General features: G+C 41.2%; 1 protein-coding gene across 1 annotated transcript in view; it reads left to right on the top strand.

Moving 5' to 3' along the window:
- PGM5 (phosphoglucomutase 5) overlaps positions 1–19932 on the top strand; it is a 202862-nt gene that overhangs the window by 46172 nt on the left and 136758 nt on the right. The window contains exons 5-6 of the mRNA XM_059141446.1: positions 3634–3824; positions 4463–4617. Coding sequence (XP_058997429.1) covers positions 3634–3824; positions 4463–4617 — 346 coding nt within the window. The remainder of the gene's footprint in view (positions 1–3633; positions 3825–4462; positions 4618–19932) is intronic.

Here is a 19932-nt window from a genome sequence, read left to right as displayed (position 1 = left end):
TGTGATCTATTCTGGAGAATGTTCCATGTGCACTAGAGAAGAATGTGTATTCTGTTGCTTTGGGATGAAATGTTCTGAATATATCTGTGATGTCCATCTGGTCCAGTGTGTCATTTAAGGCCTTTATTTCCTTGCTGATCTTTTGCTTGGATGATCTGTCCATTTCAGTGAGGGGAGTGTTAAAGTCCCCTACTATTATTGTATTACTGTTGATGTGTTTCTTTGATTTTGTTATTAATTGGTTTATATAGTTGGCTGCTCCCACGTTGGGGGCATAGATATTTAAAATTGTTAAATCTTCTTGTTGGACAGACCCTTTGAGTATGATATAGTGTCCTTCCTCATCTCTTATTATAGTCTTTGGCTTAAAATCTAATTGATCTGATATAAGGATTGCCACTCCTGCTTTCTTCTGATGTCCATTAGCATGGTAAATTCTTTTCCACCCCCTCACTTTAAATCTGGAGGTGTCTTCGGGCTTAAAATGAGTTTCTTGGAGGCAACATATAGATGGGTTTTGTTTTTTTATCCATTCTGATACCCTGTGTCTTTTGACAGGGGCATTTAGCCCATTAACATTCAGGGTAACTATTGAGAGATATGAATTTAGTGCCATTGTATTGCCTGTAAGGTGACTGTGACTGTATACGGTCTCTGTTCCTTTCTGATCTACCACTTGTAGGCTCTCTCTTTGCTTAGAGGACCCCTTTCAAGATTTCCTGTAGAGCTGGTTTGGTGTTTGCAAATTCTTTCAGTTGTTGTTTGTCCTGGAAGCTTTTAATCTCTCCTTCTATTTTCAATGATAGCCTCGCTGGATATAGTATTGTGGCCTGCATGTTTTTCTCATTTAGTGCTCTGAAAATATCATGCCAGCTCTTTCTGGCCTGCCAGGTCTCTGTGGACAAGTCAGCTGCCAATCTAATATTTTTACCATTGTATGTTACAGACTTCTTTTCCCGGGCTGCTTTCAGGATTTTCTCTTTGTCACTGAGACTTGTAAATTTTACTATTAGGTGACGGGGTGTGGGCCTATTCTTATTGATTTTGAGGGGCGTTCTCTGAACCTCTTGAATTTTGATGCTAGTTCCCTTTGCCATATTGGGGAAATTCTCCCCAATAATTCTCTCTAGTATACCTTCTGCTCCCCTCTCTCTTTCTTCTTCTTCTGGAATCCCAATTATTCTAATGTTGTTTCGTCTTATGGTGTCACTTATCTCCCGAATTCTCCCCTCATGGTCCAGTAGCTGTTTGTCCCTCTTTTGCTCAGCTTCTTTATTCTCGGTCATTTGGTCTTCTATATCACTAATTCTTTCTTCTGCCTCATTTATCCTAGCAGTGAGAGCCTCCATTTTTGATTGCACCTCATTAATAGCTTTTTTGATTTCAACTTGGTTAGATTTTATTTCTTTTATTTCTCCAGAAAGGGCTTTTATATCTCTCGAGAGGGTTTCTGTAATATCTTCCATGCCTTTTTCGAGCCCGGCTAGAACCTTGAGAATTGTCATTCTGAACTCTCGATCTGACATATTACCGATGTCTGTATTGATTAGGTCCCTAGCCTTCGGTACTGCCTCTTGTTCTTTTTTTTTGTGTTGAATTTTTCCGTCTTGTCATTTTGTCCAGATAAGAGTATATGAAGGGGCAAGTAAAATACTAAAAGGGTGGCCACAACCTCAGGAAAATATGCTTTAACCAAATTAGAAGAGATCCAAAATCGTGAGGGGGGAGAAAGGGGATAAAAAGAGGTTCAAAAAGGAAGAAAGAAAAAAAAAAGAAAAAAGAAAAAAAAAAGAAAACACCTAAGAAAAATATAAAAAAGAAAAAAATATATATATTAGATAAACTAGTAAAAAATTGTTAAAAAAGCAAAAGGTAACAGTTAAAAAAAAAAATTTTTACCCGAAGGTGAGAAAAAAAAAAAACAAAAAATGAAAAATAAAAAAAATTAAATTAACTGCAAGACTAAAAAAAATCACAGGGAAAAAGCCATGAGTTCCGTGCTTTGCTTTCTCCTCCTCTAGAATTCTGCTGCTCTCCTTGGTATTGAAACCACACTCTTTGGTAGGTGAACTTGGTCTCCGCTGGATTTCTTGTTGATCTTCTGGGGGAGGGGCCTGTTGTAGTGATTCTCAAGTGTCTTTGCCCCAGGCGGAATTACACCGCCCTTACCCCGGGGCGGGGTGAGTAATCCCCTCGGGTTTGCTTTCAGGAGCTTTTGTTCCGGAGGACGGGAATACAAATGGCGGCCTCCTGGTCTCCAGCCCGGAGGAGCGGAGAGCCCAGGGCCCCACTCCTCAGTGCGCCCTCAGAGAACAGCGCCCAGTCACTCCCATCTGCCTGACCTCCGGCGGCGCTCCGAGCTCACTGACCTGCGACCGGTTCAAGGTCACCCCGAGCTGCGAGCTTACTGTCGGCTCTGTCTCTGTAGCCGGCTTTCCCGTTCCAATACCCGCAAGCTCTGCGACACTCAGACACCCCCGATCCTTCTGTGACCCTGCGGGACCTGAGGCCACGCTGACCCCGTGTGGGCTTTGCCCCGGGTAGCCTCTGGAGCTATGTCCCTCAGCGGAACAGACTTTTAAAAGTCCTGATTTTGTGCGCAGTTGCTCCGCTGTTTGCCGGGAGCCGGCCCCTCCCCCCGGGGTCTATCTTCCTGTCGCTTTGGATTCACTTCTCCGCCGGTCCTACCTTTTAGAAAGTGGTTGTTTTTCTGTTTCCAGAATTGCTGTTCTTCTTCTCTTCGATCTGCCGATGGATTTTCAGGTGTTTGCAATCTTTAGATAAGCTATCTAGCTGATCTCCGGCTAGCTCAAGTAGTCTCAGCCTGCTACTTCTCCGCCATCTTGACTCCTCCTCCCTCAATTTTATATTCTTTCTTTCTTCAAGTCTCTCCAGAAAAGCTAACTCCTTCTTGAAACTTTTACCTGTGGTTGTTTCTTCTTGAAAGCCATCAGATCTAATTATTTCATAAATTTCCATTGCAGAACACCAGTCTTATTTCTGTAATCACTCACCTGTAGATTTAACTCATTCCTCTACTCGATTCGGAGCCCAGTAATTTCGAAAACTGTGATTTGCATTGCTTGAATATGATGTTTCTATTCTTAAGATAGGAATTCCATATTAGGTGCTCCATAAATATATGTTCAACTGGAAAACACCATTCCTTAGCATTTATTGTGTAAAATATGCTTAGTTTTACATGCTTTCATTGTTTACATTTTCTAGTTATATTCTTGGCAGAGTTAAAATGATTGCAGACTCAGGGAACATTGCTAGAGCCTTTAGTGCTTTTGCATATATTTAGCCAAATTTTTTAATACATAAAAAGCAACACACATTGGATCATTATTAAGTAGTTGGTTTCTTTCTGGTAACATACTAGAACTAAGTTTTGGAGAAAAATTTTATACAACTGACTATTGAATACATCTATATGCCCAACACTGCAACTGGCACATGGTGGGCACTCAGTGAGTAGTAGATGAAGTAAGTATCACTCCGTGTTGCATCTTGACAAAGCCTGTAGAACTTGTTTCCTGTGCTATTAAGTGACCTTTCTTGTTTTAAACAGAACCGAACATTTTTGGAGGTTTCTGCCAAGATCTCATGTTGCCGCATATCTCTTTTTAGTCATGGGACCCTATGTGAGAAAAGTCCTGTGTGATGAGCTGGGAGCTCCAGCCAATTCTGCAATAAACTGTGTCCCCTTGGAAGATTTTGGAGGGCAGCCTCCTGACCCAAACTTGACGTATGCTACAACCCTTCTGGAAGCTATGAAAGGAGGAGAATATGGATTTGGAGCTGCATTTGATGCTGATGGGGTAAGTAAGAAACTTTTCTGCCTGCCGACCCTTTTACGAGATAATATTGGATGCCAGAGAATTCATGGGGCTGGCTGATATGTATGGGGCATTCGAACCCTAACTGGCTCTGCATCTGTTCTTCTTTTTTTTTTTTTTCTCTCTCTCTTTTTTTTTTCTGTTCTTCTTTTTAATGGCTCTTCCGTATTGCAGTTAAACAGCTTTTACTTTTCATAGTTCCAGGGTAGCATTATGTTATAAAAAAGTTATTACTTTTAAAAATATTCATGCAATAAATCTTTATTTATGGTTGGCTTAGTTAAAACCACCACATTAAGAAACTAGGTATTTCAGCAATAATTCTTGTTCTCCGTTGCATTTGAGGGAGGGTATGGGATGAGTATATGAAGGCTACTGACGCTTGAGGTAGTCATCTGCATTCCAACAGGTGGGACACATTCCAAACTGTGTCATGGTCCTGGGCCCTACAATACTCAAGAATTTATAAGAAGGTTTCTCATGCCCTCCTTGGCTTCATTCAAGTTGTTTTTGGTTGTTTAAATATAGGATGGTGGTTGAGTAGCTTGTGATGATTATGGGAATGGGAAGCTAGCAGCAGATGCCTCTCTCTGATCTTTGTCACCTGTTCCTTCTGGCAGGACCGTTATATGATCCTGGGCCAAAATGGCTTCTTCGTGAGTCCTTCTGACTCACTGGCCATCATTGCTGCCAACCTCTCTTGCATTCCATATTTCCGTCAGATGGGGGTTCGAGGGTTTGGAAGGAGTATGCCCACCAGCATGGCCCTGGACAGGTAAGCAAGGATGTCACCTTGAAGAACTTCATGGTAGGCTTCTGATGTCAGTGTTGCCTTTGTTGTTAGCTGTCACTCATTCTCTCCTGCTCTGGTGGCAACTGTGGGAAGTATGGGAACTTAGAGACATGTATAGTGCCTGGGAGGGGCATGGAGAATCAGGTGGCCTGAACTCGATTCTTGGTACCACTTCTTAGCTGTGGGAACTTGAGGGACATGTGATCGCTGTGCCTTTTTTTTTTTTTCTTGTCAATCTTTTTTATTTTAGCAATTCTAGTGAGTGCAGAATATTATTTCCTTTTTTAAAAATTGAAGTATAAGTACCATATACTGTTATATTACTTTCGTACGTACAATATGATCAACAATTCTATACATTACTCAGTGCCCATCATGATGAATGGCCTCTTGGTCCCCTTCACCTCTTTCACCCTTCCCGCCCCCCACTTCCCCGTTGGTATCTGTCAGTGTGTTCTCTGTTCTTAAGAGTATGGTTTTTTTGTTTGTTCTTTTATTTTGGTTTTGTTTTTCAAATTCCACATTTGAGTGAAATCATATGGTATTTGTTTTTCTTTGATTTACTTATTTCACTTAACATTATATTTAATAGCTGGGTAATATTCCATTTTATATGTATACCATTTCTTCTTTATCCATTCATGTATGGATGGATACTTGGGTTGCTTCCATATCTTTGCTCTTGTAAATAAACTGTAGTAAACATCTAGGTGTGTATATCTTTTCAAATTAGTATTTTCATTTCCTTTGAATAAACACACAGTAGAATTACTGGATCATGTGTTAATTGTATTTTTAATATTTTGAGGGCCTTTCATACTATTTTCCACAGTGGCTTTATCGATTTCCATTCCCATCAACAGTGCATGAGGGTTCATTTTTTTTTTTTTAAAGATTTTATTTATTTATTTGACAGACAGAGATTGCAAGTAGGCAGAGAGGCAGGCAGAGAGAGAGGAGGAAGCAGGCTCCCTGCTGAGCAGAGAGCCTGATGTGGGGCTCGATCCCAGAACCCTGGGATCATGCCTGGAGCCGAAGGCAGAGGCTTTAACCCACTGAGCCACCCAGGCACCCCATGAGGGTTCATTTTTCTCCACATCTTCACCAACACTTGTTATTTCTCATCTTTTTTATTCCAGCCATTCTGAGAGGGATGAGGTGGTGTCTCATGTGATTTTGATTTGCAGTTTCCTGATGATGAGTGAAGTTGAGCATCTTTTCATGTGTGTGTTGCCATCTGGATGTCTTCTTTGGACAAATGTCTATTCAGGTCCTCTTCCCACTTTTAATTAGGTAATTTGTGTTTTTATGATGTTGAGTTGAATAAATATTTTATATATTTTAAATATTAATCCCTCATTGGATATGTCATTTGTAAATATCTGCTCCCATTCAGTAGGTTGTCTTTTTGTTTTGTCAGTGGTTTCCCTCACTCTGTAAGAGCTGTTTTTTTTTTTTTTCTGTTATTTCTCCCTCTTGAGGAGACATATCTAGGAAAATGTTTCTGTGCCTGACATCCAAGAAATTACTACCTGTGTTCTCTTCTAGGGATTTTATAGTTTCAGGCTTCACATTTAGGTTTTTCATTTTGGGCTTATTTTTGTGCATGGTGTAAGAAACTGGTCCGATTCCATTCTTTTCATGGAACTGTCCAGTTTTTCCAACACCATTTATTGAAGAGACTATCTTTTCTCCATTATATATTCTTGCCTTTTTTCTCATAGATTGAGTATATGAGCATGGATTTATTTCTGAGCTCTTTATTATTCTATTCTGTTGATCTGTATGTCTATTTTTGTGCAAGTACCCTGTACTTACTGATTTTTATTTACTAATTCTGTGCCATGCTCTGCTGTAAGCCCATTCCATAAACTCGGTAGTCATCATAACTACCCTGTGAGGTGGCCCATTTTACCGATGAAGGGACTGAGGTACAGGGAAGTTCAATAACTTGGTCAAGACCAGGGCCTAACAAAGGTTGAACTGGGATTCTAACTATGCCATTCTAGTTCCACAGTGCATGGTCCAGCTCCACAGTGCATTAGAGAGACGGGGGGAGAGAGAGAGAGAGACTAAGGGTAGGGGCAGAGGGTGAAGGAGAGAGAGAATCTTAAGCAGGTTCCACAGTCAGTATGGAGTCTAACACGGGGCTCGATCTCAAGACCCTGAGATCATGACCTGAGAGCAGAAATCAAGAGTCAGATGCTTAACTCACGGAGTCACCCAAACACCCCCGGAGTCCATGGTCTTCATGACCCTGCAATATTACATCACACGGTGGTGGGACTGTAAGATCCATAGGAACCCAGAGAGGGGACAAGGGGCCTCTGAAGAAGCTGCTGGGCTTACTCTGGGTTTCAGGGGCTGATGTGACAGCCTTGGCTGTGCAGGCCTCCAGGTGACAGCTCCCCAGGTGAGCCTACATAGGTCACGCCGTCCAGCCTCAAGTCCTCCCCTGGGCTTCCTGTTGCCCTCGGTCCCATCCTCAGAAGCGAGGAGATGAGGCTGGACTCATGAAGATGAGGAGAGGGACCCACAGCACAGTCTCCCCCTGCACGCTTACTCCCACACCCGCCAGGAAGTGGAGCCTCAGCGGGAAGAATGCGAGGGCCGGATGAGGGATCCATCCCTCTTCTCCCCTGCCTGTGAGGTAGTGGGCTGACCACCGGCCAGGCCTTCTTCTCAGAGCAGGGCACAAATGAGGCTCCTCAAGCAGTGGAGCTGGGCGTGGGCTCCGGAGCCATTCTGCTCCAGGTCTCAGGAGAGAAGATGAATGAGAAGCAAGACGCTGTCCAGGCAGGAACTGGAGAAGATGGGGCAAATGCTCCAGGCAAGCCAGAATAGAGGGCGTGTCTTTGTCTGTTGCCCCCCGAGAACCTCTGCTCTCAGCCAACAACTGAGGAGTCCTAACTAGCACTGCTGGGCTCCCCAGGCCTGCTCCCCAACCCTTCGCTTTTGGAACTTGGGGTGTTGCTCTTCTCGGCATGTGGTTTCCCCTTCCAACCTCACATAGATTTAATTGGTCTTGATTTTTTTTCTTTTAAATGGGAGTTATCATATGGTTTCACTTATATGTGGAACATAAGGAATAGCATGGAGGACATTAGGAGAAGGAAGAGAAAAGTGAAGGGGGGGATCAGAAGGGGAGACGAACCATGAGAAACTGTGGACCCTGGGAAACAAACTGAGGGTTGCAGAGGGGAGGGGTTGAGGGGATGGGTTAACCCAGTGATGGGTATTAAGGAGGGCACGGATTCCACGGAGCACTGGGTGTTACATGCAAACAATGAATCATGGAACTCTACATCAAAAACTAATGATGTCGTGTTTGGTGACTAATATAATAAAGAAAAATAAAGTTGAGAATTTGATTGAAAAGTCATAACCATAAAAAATAAATGGGAACTTGATCTTTCTCCTGAAGATTCTCAGGGACTAAGGCTGAAACTGGCATTCCATTTCAAGCTTCTGACCATTTTTTTAACAAGGAGAGCCCATCCTTTGGCATGTTTACACTCAAATTCACCTGTTATCAACTTGACCTTCATCCCCTTTTGCCGATCTGACTCTCCCTACAGTGTGAGTGGCATTTGGATGTTGACCCTTGCTGGGTGAAAGGGATGATGTAGAAATGCTTTAATCATTGTGTGGTTCTGTATCCCCTGGAGAAACCAGTCCAACAATGCTTATATCCTGGGGGTCCTTGTACACCTTGACTCTGAGAGCTGTCAGTGTGTCAAGACCCTGGGTGTCAGCAGCTTGTTGAGCAGCAGATCTTTTAGAAGAAGGAAACCAAAAGCACGATTCAAAGGGGTGGGGTGGAAAGGCAACTCGTGAACCTCACTCTGTGCCTCCTTAAGTCTTTGGTTTCTATTCCTAGCAGTGGCTGGCTGTTTGTGATTCCATTTTGATGAGGATGAGGGGAAAAGCCCTTTGGGTAGGCTCCATTCAAAAAGATACTGTGGGGGCGCCTGGGTGGCTCAGTGGGTTAAAGCCTCTGCCTTCCGCTCAGGTCATGATCCCAGGGTTCTGGATCGGGTTCTCTCCTCAGCAGGGAGCCTGCTTCCTCCTCTCTCTCTGCCTGCCTCTCTGCCTACTTGTAATCTGTCTGTCAAATAAATAAATAAAATCTTAAAAAATAAAAAAAAAGATACTGCAGTTTTTAAAACAAAGTCCCCGGTACACCTTTATATCTTGCAAGTCTCCTGCTAAGTAAGGCCTTTGCGCTTTGAAATCTTCTTTCCTTTTGGTGTAGATTTGCATCATAATAACTGGTGACAGTGAGCTTATTTTCATATGCTTATTATCCATTTGTGCATCTTTTTTGTTATGTATTTGTTCATAATGCATTTGCTCAATTAAAAAGTTAGGTTGTTTGTCTTTTGTTATTGATTTATAGAAGTTCATTAAATATTCCGGATAGTGTCTTTTGTTAGATATACATATTGCAAGTATTTTCTCCCTGCCCATTGCTTGTCTTTTCATATTGTTAGTAGAAGTTTTTGATGAGCGGAAGTTTTACATTTTGATGAAGTTAGTTCATTAATATTTTCCTGTATAGTTAGTATATACTTTTTGTCCTCTGTGAGAAATTTCTGCTTGGCCAAAGGTCAGAAAGATGTTTTCTTCTAAGTTTGTTGTAGTTTTAATTTTCACATTTCAGTTTATGATGATTTTGAATTAGTTTTTGTGTGTGTTCATCGAAAATAATTTTCTTTCTTCTTGGTACTTTTGTTAAAGATAAGTTGACCATTTCCGTTTGGGTCTATTTTAGAGTTCTCTATTTTCTCTCATTGATTTTACACCTATTCTTAGGCCGAGATTATGCTTGATTATTAAACTTTTAAATAAGTATTGAAATCAAGTGAATTCCCCAAGTGTTTTTTTTCTTCTTGGTCAAATTAAAAAAATGATACATCTTAGCTTTTTTGTATTTCTATATACACTTTAGAATCAACTTGTCAATGACTAGCAATTGTTACAGTTTTGATTGGGATTGAATAAATCTATAGAATAATTTGGGGAGAATTGCATTTTAGTAATATTGAAATCTCCAGTTCACAAATGCGTTTTAACTCTTCATTTTAGTTTTCTTTACTTTCTCTTATATATTTTGTAGTTTAATTTCTCTTACGTATGCTTTGTGGCTTACTGTAGTGGTGTCACACAATTTTTGTTAAATTTATCTCTGAGTATCTATGTTTCTGAGGCTATCATAAGTGGGATAGTTTTGGGGCACCTGGGTGGCTCAGTGGGTTAAAGCCTCTGCCTTTGGCTCAGGTCATGATCCCAGGTTCCTGGGATAGATCCCCGCATCGGGTTCTCCGCTCGGCAGGGAGCCTGCTTCCTCCTCTCTCTCTGCCTGCCTCTCTGCCTACTTGTGATCTCTGTCTGTCAAATAAATAAATAAAATCTTTAAAAAAAATAAGTGGAATAGTTTTATAAATTTAATTTTCCAGTTGTTTGCTCCTAGCAATTAGAAATGCAATTGATTTTTATAACTTGGCTTTGGCTTCTTCTACTGGGAAGAATATTTTCGATTGCCCCCCAACTTTATTTCTCTCCCGCAGGGGATATTGATAAGAAGCTCATGATATAATCCAACCTCAGTGCCTAGCAGCACCAAAGGGGATGGTGTAATATTCCACACTTGTTTTCCATTTGCCTTTGCTTATATTCTTCCATTAAAAAAGCAAAAAAAAGGTTTAGTAAAACTGTGGATCACAAGGCAAAAATGGAACCATCTTTAGTCACTGAGGACTCAGGGTCATATAGGATCCTGATTGCTATGTAGGTTACTTAATATTAGGAAGCTTATTTAATAATAACACCTTTCACTTACACAGAATTTTATAATTTAGAAAGACCTTGTGTGCATTTGATTTCACTTGATCTTTGCATGAATTTAGCAGGTAATTGGTGAGGCATGACTCTCACCATCTTAAAGATGTTAAACCATGTATCAAAGAGGTTAAGTGACTTGTGCAAGGTTGCACAGCTCATCGGAAGGTGACCCAGGATTTGAAACTGGGTCTTCTAGTGTACAATTGCATCTGCGTAGTAACTACCACTGGGTGAAGATGGTCCCTGAGAAACTAGTTGAGAAGATTGCCCAACTCTCCTGGGGGATAGCCAGCAACTTTCCAAACCCTGCCAGGAGAGGCAGGTTTCACTCTGACAACAAAAACCATTTGTCCTCTTTTCTCCCGGACGTTTCCCGTTTCACTTTGTTCCCTCCCTCCCAATAAAACTCTGTTTCAGTCGGAAACCAGAGGCCTTGCTTAGAAATTTCACAAAGGGCCTGTTCTGATACGTAAGTAACCATTTAAAAGGATTATTCATGCTTGCTGGTTGGGCTCCAGAAGCCTCTGGGGCTCTGACGTGGTGATTTGCTGTGGGTATTTGATCTATCTGTTGCTTAGCTCCCAGGTGGATTCTCATGATGGACACTTTATGAACTTCTTTCTTAGGTAAAATAAATACAGCTTCAAAATCTTATCTTGATCATGGTTTACCTTGTAGGTTATTATCATTTTTTTTAAATGAATAAAATCATTGAAATGTGACCAAAAGTGCCAGAACCCAGAAGGATGACAACTGAGTAGCTGAGACACATTAAATGGTGCCCTTGCCTAAATTTTGGGATTCCAGAATTTGGATTGGAGGGGATGGTGGGGACCTGCACCCTTGAAACTGATGAATTATTCAGGCCAAATTTCATTGCTCCCAGATAATCATTGATCCCTGAGGGGAGACTTATAGTGTCTTTAATTTTTGCTCTTACAGTGTCACTGAAACAAGGACTCCAGAATATTTTCCCCAGAATAATGCAGTTTCAGCCTTGAAAAGGGCATTCTTTTGGAACTTTGTCATTCTGAATGTGTCTGATTTGTAGTTGCAGATGAATCTGTGCTGCTGAAATTGTTTTGGTTCAAATGATTTGAGAAGGAAAGCACATTCAAAGTGTATCTGTGGCCCGAGGTCTGTCTCCACCCCATGCAGAAGTATTAAATAATCCTCTGTGTCATCATCCTTCAATAATATTTATGAAGAGCCCATCTGTGCTTGGGAGTGTGCCGAGCGCTGTGCAGAACAAGGCAAACACACGCAGACTTGAGCCCTTCTCATTGGAGATATTCACAGCCTCATACAACGCTAGCAGCATCCTTGAGCACACTGCAAGTGATCCAGATCTGAAAAGTATGTTTTGACGGCAAGGGAGGCCACGTGAGGCCCACCACCCACAAGTCTGGTGGTGAAGGGAATTCATCCTTTTCTATCTTCTGTTGACTATCTGTGTCACCCCTGTTCACCATTTACTCACTCAAGAATAATACTTATTAAAGTTCTTTTGTGTCCTAGACATGGTCCCTTGCCGTGGGGGAACTTATAGTCTGATGGAGAAGACAATAAGAAGTAAAGAGAAAATATAGATACACATTTTAACACGTGCTCAGAGAAAATGAACTTGGAGCAGTAAATTGTCAGATGTGGAGCAGGGTCCTTAGATGGGACAGGCAGGTAAGGACTTCCCGAGGAAGTTACGGGTAGGACCAAAGATCAGAAAGAAGCATGCAGCTAGACCCAGCGAGGATGCTGGGATTAGAAATAGCCCATGATATGTGTGAAAATGCTTGTTTTTCAGGATATAGTCTACAGCAATCTGTTGCCAATCCCCATTCCGAAATACGTACTGTAGCTTTATCCTGAATATATGCAGCTGGGTGTTGGAATTCAGACAGTGTTAATGCTGTAAGTATGCAAGTATCTACTGATCTACAGTGACCTTGGTTTTTACTGCATCCTTTGGATCTGTGCTCTTTTGTCTCTAAGATCAGTCATGATGTTACCAGAGTAGTGGGAGAGATAGTAATCGGAGCTAATATCCAATTACTTAGTCTCCCATACATTGTTTCTGCTACAGAATGATGGGAATTCTTTTACTTCAGCAGACAAATATGTTCAAGTGGACCCTGTATAAAAATAAAAGAAAAAAAGAGGAAAAAAGCCCTTTATCATAGGAGTTATTCCCCTGAAAGTCTCTATAGCTGATTTAGTCAGGGTCAAGGCAGAAAAGAGATGGTACCCTGAAAAGGGGTTTACTAAAGAGAGTTTAATAATAGTAACCTGATAACTTAATACAGAAGTATGGATGAAGTTAAGGAAATCAAAAATAAGAAGAGTTGGAGAGGCATCCCAGGACACAGAATTGTAGAAAGTTGTTAGTTCCTCCAAGACTGAAGGGTCAAGGTAGGAAAGGCTTAGGGTAACCATAGCCTAGTAAGGTCTGGAGTGGTGGGAGGTGGGCTGTCAGACAGGAATGGAACTCATCAGGGAGGAATAAACACCCCAACTTCCCTCTTTTCTCACCCTCCAAACTCCAGCTGATGCCTCCTCTTGATCAAACCCACCTGCAAGCAGGAGCGCGATCCGTGATGTTTAGACTCCAAAGGAAGAGAGGAGGGCAGAGATGGCCATGGAATGAAATGGGTCTTCCACTGGACAAATGATGAAAAAAAATTGTTCAAGGATGAATATGGTTAACTCAGCTCTATGCCTGAGTCCAAAAAAGAGGGGAGAGGATGAGACTGGGAGTGAAGCAGATCAGGATTACGAAAAGGATTGGCCCGTGTGTTGGTTATTCTGGTTATACTGTCTTTGCCCCCTTCTATTCAACAGCCCAATTCCCTACTGCTGTTTAAATTTTCATATCTCATATTACTAATGAGGTTGAGCATTTCTTTACATACTTAAGGGATTTGGGGGGGTTTCCTTTTTATTAATTGCCTGTTCCTGTCCTTTGCTCACTTTTATATTTTGGTTTCTTCTTTTTTATGGGTTTATGGGAGATCATTCCATATTTTATATATTAGAGCCTTATCAATTTTAAGCACTTCTAATTTTCACTTTTTTTCTTGGCACAAAATTTTACCGCTAAGCTCTATATCCAGATTGCTTTCAATACACAACTCTGTGTGGACAACTCAAATTTAATATGTACAAATAGCAACTTTTCCAATTTTCCCAGAAAAGTGCTCTTTGTTTTTATATATGCTGAGTGAATCACCTGTCACCCATATTATAAACCTTAGCATAATCCTAGACTTCTACTTTTTCCTTATTCCCAAGGTACTGTTAATCACTGAGCTGTCAGAAAGGCTACTTAAATGTTTCCTGAACCATTCTTTCTTCCCCAACCCTACTTTTACTTTCCTAGTTCAGGTTCCCATAATCTTTTGCTTGAACTATTGCAATAGGCAATTAACCCATCTCCCTGCCTCCAGACCACCTCTTTTTCATTCATGTTCTAGACTACCCCATGCAGAAAGCCATACTTTTCACTTCTTTGCTTAAAATCTGTTGATATCATCACATAACTCCACAATGAGATCTCATGTCCAGATTCGAAAGCATGTATAATTTTCTGATGAGGAACACCTCACTCCTGCCTACATTTTTTACCCTGCCCCCTAGATGTGTTGTGCTGCGAGGCACCGAATTCAATGGCCTCTTGTGCTGCTGGGCCTTGGAACAAGCTGCTGTCTTTCCTTGAAATGTGTTCCCTTTGCCCCACTCATCCCATGGTTGTCTTTCCTTATTTTTCAGGCTTGAGTCAAGCATCACCTTCTTAGTAAGTCCTCCTTTGGTGTTTTAGTCTCTCCATCCCATAGCACTGTATGGAACTGTTTCTTCGTAGATCACTTTATCATAAATGTCACATTGAAAATACACATTGTCTGTTTTCTAATGTCCAGTGAGTCCCATGAAGGGCAGAGTTTTATTTATTTATTTATTTTTATTTATTTATTTTTTTATTTTTTTTATTTTTTTTTTTTTAAAGATTTTATTTATTTATTTGACAGAGAGAAATCACAAGTAGATAGAGAGGCAGGCAGAGAGAGAGAGAGAGAGAAGCAGGCTCCCCGCTGAGCAGAGAGCCCGATGCGGGACTCGATCCCAGGACCCTGAGATCATGACCTGAGCCGAAGGCAGCGGCTTAACCCACTGAGCCACCCAGGCGCCCAAGGGCAGAGTTTTAAACCAGTGCCTGGCACAGAGTAGTTTTCAATAAACACTTCTTAAATGAATGAGCTTTTTTCCCCTTTTGGATACCTTTTGTTTGGAAGAAAAAAGTCACTAGAACTCCACAGGCCTAAACACAGAATTCTCAAAGTTAAGTACTGTGAACTACCAACATACTCCTTTTGACTTTTGTACAAAGTAGACTTGTTGATGCTATCAACTATTGGCTCGAGAAGGTGTATCTGAATGATAAGAAGAAAATAAATGATACATAATTACACAGCCTTCTTTGACTATGATAAAACTGTGCCTGATTTATGGTTTTCATTTACATTTAGGTAAATTTATAGTTTAAGTCAGATTTTTAGTAATGATATGGGGTATTGATTACAACTTCATCAAGGTGAGATAAAAGGAAGCAACCCCATAGCGTTATTTCCTATTCAATAATTAAAAACTCACCATGGCCTGAACTTAAATGCAGTATTATTTATTTCTTGCCCTAGTGAGTAGGATGAGAAATGGATTTTTTCCCCTAAGACATTTAGAGGATGCCTCGTATTACTTTCTTGTATGTTTTTGGTGTACACTTAACTGGAAAAGGGGCAAACAATTATTGAAGCCCATTACTTGGTGTTTTTAAGAACTGATGTCTGATAAGCACATGATAACATGGGCACATTTAGTAGAGGGCATTTATGAATTAATTGGCTAAAGGGAAAAATGAATTGTTAACATTTTAAGACTAGAAGCTGCAAGGGCTTTGGAGATGTTGGATAAACCATCTTTTGTTCCGATGTTCAGAGCCATCTTTGGTTTTTGCTATTAGAGTTGGTCAGAAAAAAATTTTGTATAAGCATTCGGTGACCTGAGTTCCAAAATATGTAGTCATCATCACTCTCCCACGTAAAGTGAAAGTCAAGCCATTTTTAGAATTCGGCTCTCTCTTGCCTGTTGGATTTGCGAGGACCCTGCCATTCTTTGGCTTCATCTCTAGAAACGCATGGTCATTGCCAAGGGTCTCCAGCATCTTATCCTCAGCCCTTCCACTTTTTGATCCTGCTTTGGCCTTTGGCAGGTCACATTGACCATTGGTGGGCCCAGCTAGTACTGAAAGAAACCCTTTAATACTGCCTTGGGTGCTTGGGAATTAAAGACCATTTAAGCAGGGATTTCTTTCTTTCTTTTTAAAAGATTTTATTTATTTATTAGAGAGAGGGGAAGTGCAAGAAATCAAGAGCAGCGGGGAGGAGCAGAGGGAGAGGGAGAAGCAGACTCCCTTCTGAGTGTGGAGTCAGACCCGGGGCTTAGTCCTAGAATCCTGAAATCATGACCTGTGAGCTGAAATCAGGAGTCAGATGCTTAACTGACTGAGCCATCCAGGCCCCTCTTGTTCCATTCATTTCTAAAAAGAGGCACGAAGTAACTATATATCTTAATTATGGTGGTAGTTTTATATACATCATTATACAAGTATATATAGATCAAGACTCTTGGAATGATACAATTGATGAATTTTATTTTATGTAGATTTTACCTTGATAAAATTGATAAAAATAATCAAATCCTATTTTTTAAAAGATTTTATTTATTTGACAGAGAGATCACAAGTAGGCAGAGAGGCAGGCAGAGAAAGGGGAGGCAGACTCCCCGCTGAGCAGAGAGCTTGATGCGGAACTCCATCCCAGGACCCTGAGATCATGACCTGAGCAGAAGGCAAAGGCTTAGCCCACTGAGCCACCCAGATGCCCTCAAATCCTATTTACTTAAAAACAAAACAAAGCACCTCCCTTGAGTCTTCCCTTACAGTTGGGGTCAGAAATCCACTCTAGTTCTCAGCGTCAAGGCTGGCGCTTAATAGACTGGCCAGGTTCAGGTGACTTGAGTGACCTTTGGAATCTCTCTCCAGTACTTTTCTCTCTATAGTGAGCTATAATATCAATATACTACCTACAATTCTTGTCTTCTTTGGAAAAGACTAAACTTATATTTAGAGTTGGAGGGTCTGAGATTTCAAGGTCATTAGTCATATTTATTGATGTAAAAGATAAAAGGAAGATAAGATAACCCAGCTTAATTCTGAGCCATATGCTTTGCCAAGCTCCAGAGAAATTTGGCACTTTTATTTTAAATGATGATTTTAAATGAAGGGGGTAATGATAAATCATCCTAGGCCTGAGGTTCTTTTAAAGGAAAAAGTCATGTCCTTTTTGTATGTGGCTTGGGTTTTGAAATGGATTTTGTAACTCTAACCAAAAAAATAAAAGTTTTAAAATAGATTTTAACCTCCAACCTCAGAGGTTAGTGTTAAGCTGGGCTGATTGGAATACTACTTTTTTTTTTTTTTTAAGATTTTATTTATTTATTTGACAGACAGAGATCACAAGTAGGCAGAGAGGCAGGCAGAGAGAGAGAGAGAGAGAGAGGAGGAAGCAGGCTCCCTGCTGAGCAGAGAGCCGGATGTGGGGCTTGATCCCAGGAACCTGGGATCATGACCTGAGCCAAAGGCAGAGGCTTTAACCCACTGAGCCACCCAGGTGCCCCCAATTGGAATACTACTTAAATGGATTGCTAAATATCATCAGTTTTACTTTACCCATCAAGCTAATGGAACAACAGTAGTTAAGAAAGATGCACAGGGTGAATCCAGGAGATGCCCCAAATTTTGTCACCTCAGCAAAGGATAAGGGGATAAATACATTTTTATTTACAATGCAATCTATTGTAGTACCTTGTTCCGTTTTTAACCAAAGCCTCAGAAGTATTTGTCTGATGCTATCATTGACATTTTATTTATAAGAGAGAGATCATTTTGAAAGGTTAAGCAATTTGCCCAAGGTCACCCGTCAAGAAAGAAGCAGCAAAGATGGGTATCAGACTGTCTAATTCCAAATCTAATAATTTCTTTACTGATCCTAATTGTTGAGAGCAGAAAGGCATTCTAATTGTACCCTGAGTATAAGTCATTTGTATGGGTTGGGGTGTGTTGTTATGGGAACGTCTGTTGCCCAAAAAGTGGTAGATGACATCAGACAAGGATAATTGATTTCAACCCCAAGATGTCTTGTAAATTTCAACCCTGAACATCACTACTATTTCATAAAGCTCTGGAAGAAGCAATCCCTGGCTTTAACTTAAGACTTCCAGGAAAATGTTGACTGGAGTTCAAGGTAAGGCTTGAATTTTATACCCTTGCCTCAGGATCTGCTTGAAGTAGTAAGATCAGCAGTGGTCACATGAGAAAACTCTGATCAGATTTCCACGGCTTTTCTCTCTTACATTCTCTATAAAGTGGGTTAAGCAGATACAGTTCCTTCTCCCTAAGAGTTTTTAATCGCAGACAGACAACACCAATAACCAGAAACATAAAATATACTGATTAGCTATAATGGGTTCTTTTAGTAAATGAAGTGTCAGGAGTTGGGTATAAGATGTCTGTGCGTAGGAAAAAAGAAAAAAAAAAAGGACAAGAAATCTTGTCAGCCCCTGTCGATGTGTCCTGTACAGTGAGAGTGGAATCCAGATCTGAGTAGCCATTCATCTTGCCCCTGATCGGGTTTCTGCCTGGGGTTTCAATTTGTCATTTGAAATTCTGAATCCTTTTAGAGTGCTGCATTGCATCAGGCGTTTATATCCTAGTACGCAGGAAAACTCTTTGATGAGTTGATGTCTTTATGTAAGAATGCAAGATCTCTATCCAGGGCTCACAGAGAGAGTCTATCAGTCAGGATCTTTGCACTGCAAATGAGAGAAAAACTAGGTGAGTCGGGCCCTGAATAATAAAGGGAATGTATTGGCACACATCACTAAAAGAGAGGTGGCTGCAGGTGAACCTCGATCCAGCAGCTCAAATGAAAGGTCCACTTGACCTGCATATTGCTGTCAGCTCTGCCTCAGAAGGTAGCACTCTCATACTCAGGCTCCCTGCTCTGGCTTTCCAAGGCTTCTCTTTGGCAGAGCAAATACCTGTAGGATTCCAGACTTCTCACTCCTATACAGTCTTGTCTATGAGGATGAAGGGTTTCTTCCTTCCTCTTTCTTTCTTTCTTTCTTCCTTTTTTTTCTTCTTCCTTTCCTTCTTTCTTTCTTTCTCCTGTCTATGAGACAAAGCTTTTCCAGAAAACAAAAACATCTCCTTGAATCTTGATTTTGTTTTGGGTCTGTACCATCTCTTATCCATTGACTCACCAGGGCTGTGAGGGGATAAGATACACTGAAAATCGTAAGCCCCTTCCCCCTTATTGGGTGGAGCTGGGAGGACTGTCATTCTTTCCCAAGCCAAATGACCAAGAATGGATGCAGTTGTTCTCCAAAGCAAGATCTTTTTTTCTCCTTCCAGAAGGGAGAAGTAACTGCAGCAATCTGGGACCCAGTGGCTGCAGAGGGATGGAAGCTAGAGGGCACTGGGGTGTGGTTCTGGATGGGGAACTCAGCACCGGGCTGAGAGCTCCAGATGCCCTGCTTGTTACCCCTCACACCCCAGCCGATCCTCTGCTGTTGACCAGTAACTGACGATGACATTGGACTTGGAGTGGCGGTGCTTGCCTATGATCCTTGGATAATATGCTCATGGACTCATCTGTCCTTTCCCATCCTCTCCTCTCTACTCCTCTCTTTCCTTCCTTTTCCTCCCTCCCTTCCTCCATCTCTCTTGACCTCTCCCTCTTTCTTTCTTTTGTTATTCCACTTCCTCCCTCTCTCTTTACCTACCTTCCACTTTGCCAATTTTTCAGACAACATTGTTTTAGCACCTGCTGCTTGCCAAGCACACGGCAGGGTTCTGGATATGACTGATGGAGTTCATCTTCTCTCCCCCCCCGACTCCTTTTTTTCCCCCTATCAAACTTCATTGTCAACAAACTTTATAAATATTCTCTGTGTATTCTGTTAGATTTAGAGAAATTCATGACTTTAATCTGATGTTAATGATAGATTGGGAGAGTGTTTTCAAATCATTGACTACGATATAGCCTACAGATTGTCTTGCACAGATTCTACTACCTATATATAGGAGTAGGAAGGAGAGAGAGAACATAAGTTAAGGAGTGCAAACACGCATGGCTGCCAACGTACTCAAATGAGCTCATGCACAAGATGGAAAATGGTACTTCTTTCATTGGCTTCTATGTTCAGCTTATCCAAGTTTGAATTCTGACTCCTCTACTCTGGCTGTGATCTTGGGCTGCTTCCCTGATCAGGGTCTCGTCCGCTAAATGAGAGTACCATAGCACCCTTCTCATTAAGGATTAAATGAGGTAATACATGCATAATGCT

Source organism: Mustela lutreola, chromosome 12 (assembly GCF_030435805.1).
Source record: "Mustela lutreola isolate mMusLut2 chromosome 12, mMusLut2.pri, whole genome shotgun sequence".
Taxonomy (NCBI): Eukaryota; Metazoa; Chordata; class Mammalia; order Carnivora; family Mustelidae; genus Mustela; species Mustela lutreola.
Note: the sequence above shows the minus strand (reverse complement) of the source record. Positions and strands in the feature narration are given on the sequence as shown.